The following is a 7497-nucleotide window of genomic DNA, read 5'->3' on the forward strand; positions in this document are numbered from 1 at the left end:
TTAAATAATCTGTTCAGCCATGGTATCTCCACCATCTGGAGCAGGTGGGACTAAGCTTTGAATAGTCAGGAAAGAGAGATCCCATCAAGAGCAAGACATAGCCTGAGTGAGTATATAATTTGGGAATTTGGTGCATTGGGGAATGACACTTTTTGCTTATTTTTGGCTTTTAATTTTTAAGGTTTCTTACAGGATATTTGAAGGTCAGGTTCAGGGTCCAGCATGAGAGGTAAATCGTAGTTCTTTGGTTGACTATCTGTTCGGTGTTACTTTCAGATTGAAGGTATGTAGGCAAAATATTTGCAGGCTACAAGCTAAAAATCTATAAAAATTTTTTTGTAAATCAATTTCAGTAATTACAATAGAGATATTAGGCCAGGTGATCTGTTGTAACTGCATGATATGGAAGCTTGTAGACCCTGTTGTGGTTCATAGGAATACATTTGTGACAACTGTTGGTTGCTTGAGGAACTCTGGCTCAAAGCTAGAGTCTAAGCTTCAAATACTATGACACATCAGGAAGGGGAAGGGTTACCTGGGTGTTGTGTTTCAGGAGGCAATCACACCCTTAGATTAACCACCTCAAATTCAGTCCATGGTCAGCGACAAGTGAGTGTGACTATGAGCGAGGCAGGTTGAGGGATCCTGGAAGTAGTGTTGAACGATCTTCAGCCCTTGAGCTTGGCTAACAGCTTTGAGGCTCATGCTGTCTGTGAGGATGACTTGGGGCTATATTTCAGGGTGAGCAAATAGACCACAGCACCTTGATAAAGGGAGCCAATTAAAATGGGGCAGCAAAGAGCAATGTAGTTGTAATTCATGGTAGCATAATCAGGGATTGGCACTGTTTTCTATGGCCATGACTGTGACCTCTGGAATCTGTGTTGCCTGGGTTCAGGATATCTCATCTAGGCTGCATAAGAACTTGGCGGGGGAGGGAAAGATCCAGTTGTTGAGGTCCACATAGAAATAGGTAGGAAGAGGAAAGAGATTATGCTAAGAGAATATGAGCATCTAGGAGCTAAACTGAAAAGCAGACCCACAAAAAGGATAATCTTTGCATTACTATCTGAGCCACAAGCAAACTGGCACAGGTTCAACCAGATTAAAGAGGTAAACATAGACTGAAAGGTTGGTGTGGGAGAAACTGGTTGAATTCATGGGACACTGGTATCTGTACTGGGGAAGGAGGGAGCTGTTCCGATGGGATGGGTTCCAACTGAATCATGCTGGGACCTGAATCCTTGTGAGTAGGGCTTGTGGCTGCATGGAAAATTATGGAAAGAGTTAAAGGGGACAGGGGAGGACTCAGCTGAGGCTAAAGTTTCCAGAACAAATATTAGGACCAAGCATGGAAAGGGTCAGGAATCTTACTTCAGGCACAACAAACAAAGGGACAACTCTGAAAATTGGGCAGATGGATTACAATGTGGCAAAATGTGAGGTTATACGTTTTTGGTACTGAGGAAGAATAGGGATGTAGCCTATTTTCTAAATGTGGAAAGACTTTGGAAACCTGAAACGCAGAAGGACTTGAGAATCCTCATTTAAGATTTTCTTAAGGTTAACGTGTGGGTTCACTTGGTGGTTAGGAAGGCAAATGCATTTTGTGCATTCATTTCAAGAGTGCTAGAATACATGAACGGAGATATACAGCTCCAACTGTATAAGTTTCTACTCGGGCCACATTTGGAATATTGTGAGCAGTTCTGTGCCCCTTATCTAAATAAGGATGTGCTGGCAATGAAGGGGGTCCATAGGAGGTTGAGAAGACTAATTCCAGGGATGAAGGGCTCATCAGTTGAGGTGTGGTTGAGAACCTGGGACTGTATTGGAGTTTAGAAGGATGAGGGAGGATCTGACTGAAACTTACAGAATACCGACTGATCTGAATGGAGTGGAATTGGAGAAGATGTTTCCACTAGTAGGAGAGATTAGGACCTGGGGCACAGCTTCAGGGCGTAGGAACGATCCTTTAGAGCTGAGATGAGGAGCAGTTTCTTCAGCCAGAGGGTGATGGATCTGTGGGACTCATTGCCACTGAGGAGACTAAGTCACTGAGAATATTTAAGATAGATTCTTGATTAGTAAAGGGATGATGGATTAGAGGGAGAAGGCAGGAGAATGGCGTTAAGAAATAGATCAACCATGATTGAATGGCAGAGCCGACTCTTTTGGCTGAATGGCCTGATTCTGCTCCTACATCTTATTACTTAAATCTAAGTCTCTTGGTTCAGGCGTAGGACCACTGCTATTAGTTGCAATGCTCTGGCTCAGCTGTGTGAGCTTATGCTGTCAATTTAATGGGTGAGTGAGGCTCAACTGGGCAAAAACAAATGGTGTTAATGGAATTGCACCATTTGCTTAGTGGCTGTAGGAAAGGAGAGCAGGGAAACTACATTTATTGAAGAATGATCTCAGGAGCACGAAAGCTGACGTTTCGGGCCTAGACCCTTCTTCAGAGAGGGGGATGGGGTGAGGGTTCTGGAATAAATAGGGAGAGAGGGGGAGGTGGACCGAAGATGGAGAGAAAAGAAGATAGGTGGAGAGGAGAGTATAGGTGGGGAGGTAGGGAGGGGATAGGCCAGTCCAGGGAAGACGGACAGGTCAAGGAGGTGGGATGAGGTTAGTAGGTAGGAGATGGAGGTGCGGCTTGAGGTGGGAGGAAGGGATGGGTGAGAGGAAGAACAGGTTAGGGAGGCAGAGACAGGCTGGGCTGGTTGTGTGATGCAGTGGGGGGAGGGGACGAACTGAGCTGGTTTTGGGATGCTGTGGGGGAAGGGGAGATTTTGAAGGTGAAGTCCACATTGATACCACTGGGCTGCAGGGTTCCCAAGCAGAATATGAGTTGCTGTTCCTGCAAACTTCGGGTGGCATCATCGTGGCACTGCAGGAGGCCCATGATGGACGTGTCATCTAAAGAATGGGAGGGGGAGTTGAAATGGTTTGCGACTGGGAGGTGCAGTAGTTTGTTGCGAACTGAGCGGAGGTGTTCTGCAAAGCGGTCTCCAAGCCTCCGCTTGGTTTCCCCAATGTAGAGGAAGCCACACCGGGTACAGTGGATGCAGTATACCACATTGGCAGATGTGCAGGTGAACCTCTGCTTAATATGGAAAGTCATCTTGGGGCCTGGGATAGGGGTGACGGAGGAGGTATGGGGGCAAGTGTAGCACTTCCTGCGGTTGCAGGGGAAGGTGCCGGGTATGGTGGGGTTGGAGGGCAGTGTGGAGCGAACAAGGGAGTCACGGAGAGAGTGGTCTCTCCGGAAAGCAGACAAGGGTGGGGATGGAAAAATGTCTTGAGTGGTGGGGTCGGATTGTAGATGGCGGACGTGTCGGAGGCTGATGCGTTGTATTCGGATGTTGGTGGAGTGGTGTGTGAGAACAAGGGGGATCCTCCTTTGGGCGGTTGTGGCGTGTGAGGGATGTGTTGCGGGAAATGAGGGAGACGCGGTCAAGGACTCCCTTGTTCGCTCCACACTGCCCTCCAACCCCACCACACCTGGCACCTTTCCCTGCAACCGCAGGATGTGCTACACTTGCCCCCACCCCTATCCCAGGCCCCAAGATGACTTTCCATATTAAGCAAAGGTTCACCTGCACATCTGCCAATGTGGTATACTGTATCCATTGGGGAAACCAAGTGGAGGCTTGGGGACCGCTTTGCAGAACACCTCCGCTCGGTTCGCAATAAACAACTGCACCTCCCAGTCGCGAACCATTTCAACTCCCCCTCCCAGTCTTTCGATGACATGTCCCTCATGGGCCTCCTGCAGTGCCACAATGATGCCACCCAAAGGTTGCAGGAACAGCAACTCCTATTCCACTTGTGAACCCTGCAGCCCAATGGTATCAATGTGGACTTCACAAGCTTCAAAATCTCCCCCTTCCCCCACCGCATCTCAAAACCAGCCTAGTTCGTCCCCTCCCCCCACTGCATCCCAAAACCAGCCCAGCCTGTCTCTGCCTCCCTAACTTGTTCTTCCTCTCACACATCCCTTCCTCCCACCCCAAGCCGCACCTCTATCTCCTACCTACTAACCTCATCCCACCTCCTTGACCTGTCCCCTCCGTACCTCCCCACCTATACTCTCCACCTATCTTCTTTTCTCTCCATCTTCAGTCTGCCTCCCCCTCTCTCCCTATTTATTCCAGAACCCTCACCCCATCCCCCTCTCTGAAGAAGGGTCTAGGCCCGAAACGTCAGCTTTTGTGCTCCTGAGATGCTGTTTGGCCTGCTGTGTTCATCCAGCTTCACACTTTATTATCTTAGATTCTCCAGCATCTGCAGTTCCCATTATTTCTTATTGAAGAATGAGTTTGTTTATTGTTATCCAATAGGAATGTAAGTTTATTTGTAAACAAAATAAATTTTTCAAACAAAAAATCACTAAAATGGATTTCAAATATATAAAGAATCTATCAAAAAATATACCCATTAAACTTTGTGTCACCAGATCAATATTTTCTGATTTTGAGTGATGTGCAAGTTGATTGAATTATGTTGCCACTTCCCTGTTCACCAAGTGCCACAAAATAAACGTATGCATACAATTTCAAATTTAAATGAATCTGTTCCTTTTCGCCAATCTGTTTCTACTTCAGTGCTGTCTCACGTAGCCAGCTGTACAAACTATATTAAAATGTAATACCCAGTTTGTGTGTAACTGATCACTCAGGATAAGAATGCACAAGGGACAGTATCTGCATTGCACAGAGACTTGTAGCTTGTTCAGTGTTTTATTGTGGAAACATAAACATGGCACTGAAGGGACATTTTTCATTTAAAGTAAGCTTGATTTTAGCTGTCGTGACCGTTCTTGTGTTTCAGGCAAGAGTTTCTTGGGTAGCAGTCTAAGTTCTGGAAAACAGACCAGTCCTGGTGAAGGAATACCAGGAGTAGAACCTAAAATTCAGAGGCAGAGCAGTGACTAGGTAAGGACATTCAGGCACCCTCAGTACAAGTCATTTTTAGATACAAATGTTATGACCGGTGAGCGACCATTAAGTTCACCTTGGTGTTTTATCTCCTTTACCAGCACGTGGCCCCAAATATTCCCAGCCTTTCCCAATACTACTTTATCCATTAACCAATGTAATGTCAGTGTTGGCATGAATGTGTAGGGTCAAGTGAGATTCTGCTACCTATTAGCTTGGTACAAAGTCAAGAAAAGCAATGAAAAGTGTTTGCGTTTATTGTTTTTAAAATCAGCTGCAAATTCAATCTAAGGAATTAAAGCTTTGGATTGAATATTTTAGAAATTACTTTCAGATGCCCCTTAGAGCAGAATGAACAGTTGAGCTGGGCACGTTGCTAAATTCCATGTTTGTTATTCTTTCAGGGCACTTGGAAAAAGGGAAAAATAAAAGGATACAAGGAAGAATTACAAATGGGAAAGGTTAGAGTACAGATTGAGCAACCTGGACTTTATTTATTTTTATGGAAAGAAATGATGTGAAATATGGAAAGGAAGATTGGAAAATACATTTATATGTTTGACTCCATTTTGATAAAAATGATTATTGCTAGAAAATTGGAATGAAAGGTCCTGCTGTAAATATTTCATTTGAATATCTGAAGTGAAAACACTAAATTATTGATGGCCTGTTTAGTGACAGACATCTATTTTTATAATAATCCATTCATAAATATTTAAATAATTTAGCATTAAATTCTGATTTTTTTTTAAAGTGGATGCTCAAGTAGAGCATTTGATTGTGAACTACCTTCAAACAAGAAAATGTTTTAGTCCCTTTTTAAGCCTTGGGTCTCATAGTTGACCTACTCCTTCCTGTGTGGGTCCCCCACGTCCATGCCCACACCCACTTCAATCAGGTCTGACTGGCTGGCGTTTTTTTAAAATTGAAGCTAGCTAGCATTTGGCTGCTATCCACATGAAGGCATTGAGTCTGCACCAGTCAGTACAAACTTAGACAAGATTGTATGAAAGGATGACATGCAGACTCTTAAATGCTGAAAATAGTTATAAAAGTTCTATGCAGGAAATTTAGGGCTTGATCTCCAGCTCCTGTTGGGCCTTTGTCAGAAGCTGACCGCTATTTTCTGGTTTGCCGTCTGGTTTGTGCAAGTGCTGGGAGATCATCCAGTCAACTGAAGGCACATGCCTAAACAGCAAAATTTTAAGAGTGGGAGCCAAGGCAGTGCAGCATACAGGCAAGCTTGCAAGCCTCCCTTAAAGCCTGGATGTAGCTGAAGTGACAGGCTGGCCTGAGAAGGGGTACACTCCTCAAAAATGGTGACCCCACTGCTGGTCCCCTCTTATTTCTGATTTGTAAAATATTGTAGAGAGAACTTCCACTTGGCCCTCCATTTCTGAGTCTGTCCGATGTCCTTAAACAGAGAATGGGCTTACCATCCACTTATTATTTAGACACTTCAGAAAAATCACAGACCTCAGGCTGTGTAGGCTTTTGACCCCTATTCGAATCTGACAGCAGTTCACGAAACCCACAATATCCTGGTGTTGGTGTTAAGAGATCAAGTGGAAAAAATGTATAATCATAATTGCTTGCAGAAAAAAATAAGCTAACTGAATAGCAACAGCACTTTGCATCTATATAGCACGTTTAATGCAATTAAACATTCCACTGTGCTTTAATGGAGCATTATAAAACAAGGTTTGACTTTGAGCAACTAGTCTCACTTCTCTACCCATCCCTTGACTGGAACAATTATGCACATCCATGACTAATTGCCAGACAAGAAGTTTGCCACATTAGTCACAATGGACAGACTGAGAGAGGGAGTGATGAGGTAGCGCTGGGTATCATCAGTCTATATATGAAAATGAATGCTACAGTGCAGACTGACTCCCTAATTATTTGTAGGGTGAACACAGACCCTCGCTGTCTTTTTGTCTTTTAAATATTTGTGTTGCATCTAGTGAAACTGTCAAAACACAAACTGGAAAATAATAAATTGTGGATACTGGAAATCTGAAACAAAAACAGAAATTGCTGGAGAAACTCAGCACTGGCTGCATCTTGGAAAGTTAACACATCCAGTGACCCTTCTCGACAGATGATACCAGACCTGCTGAGTTCTCTGTTCTCCCGTTTTTGTAACTGGAAAATGTTTTTTTAAAATTGAATAAAATATTATATTGAAATGTTTCTGTTCCTTGTTCTCTGTTCATATGCATTAATGTTTGGCTTTTTAATCTTCTCTAGTAGCCACATTGGGATTGGGCCAGTATGGTAGGCCAAATGGAATGCTGTTAGGATAGTAGAGGAGGAAATGAGAAATTAAAATGAACCAGAATTCTGCATTTGTGAACATGAAACCAATCTTTCTGTGTATGTTTGAAGATTTCAATTTTTATGTATGTATAAATGTAAAAATAGAGAATGCTGTGTACAAATGCAAAATACCGCAGATGCTGGAAAACAAAAAAAACAGAAAATGCTGAGAACTCAGCAGCATCTGTGGAGCTAACTTTGAATTGATGATGACCCTTTGTCAGAACATTTTGTTTGT

The 7497-nt window shown here is 43.7% G+C and overlaps 1 protein-coding gene across 2 annotated transcripts in view; it reads left to right on the forward strand.

Moving 5' to 3' along the window:
• Positions 1-7129, forward strand: part of cry1b (cryptochrome circadian regulator 1b) — a 28538-nt gene extending 21409 nt beyond the window's left edge. Inside the window, exons 11-12 of one of the 2 annotated variants that reach the window (XM_048548445.2) lie at positions 4831-4934; positions 5342-7129. In XM_048548445.2, the coding sequence (XP_048404402.1) occupies positions 4831-4934 (104 nt within the window). In that variant the 3' untranslated portion in view covers positions 5342-7129. The remainder of the gene's footprint in view (positions 1-4830; positions 4935-5341) is intronic. The other variant, XM_048548446.2, reaches the window with a different exon arrangement.
• Positions 7130-7497: the final 368 nt, after the last annotated feature.

The sequence above is a fragment of the Stegostoma tigrinum genome, chromosome 18 (genome assembly GCF_030684315.1).
Source record: "Stegostoma tigrinum isolate sSteTig4 chromosome 18, sSteTig4.hap1, whole genome shotgun sequence".
Classification (NCBI taxonomy): Eukaryota; Metazoa; Chordata; class Chondrichthyes; order Orectolobiformes; family Stegostomatidae; genus Stegostoma; species Stegostoma tigrinum.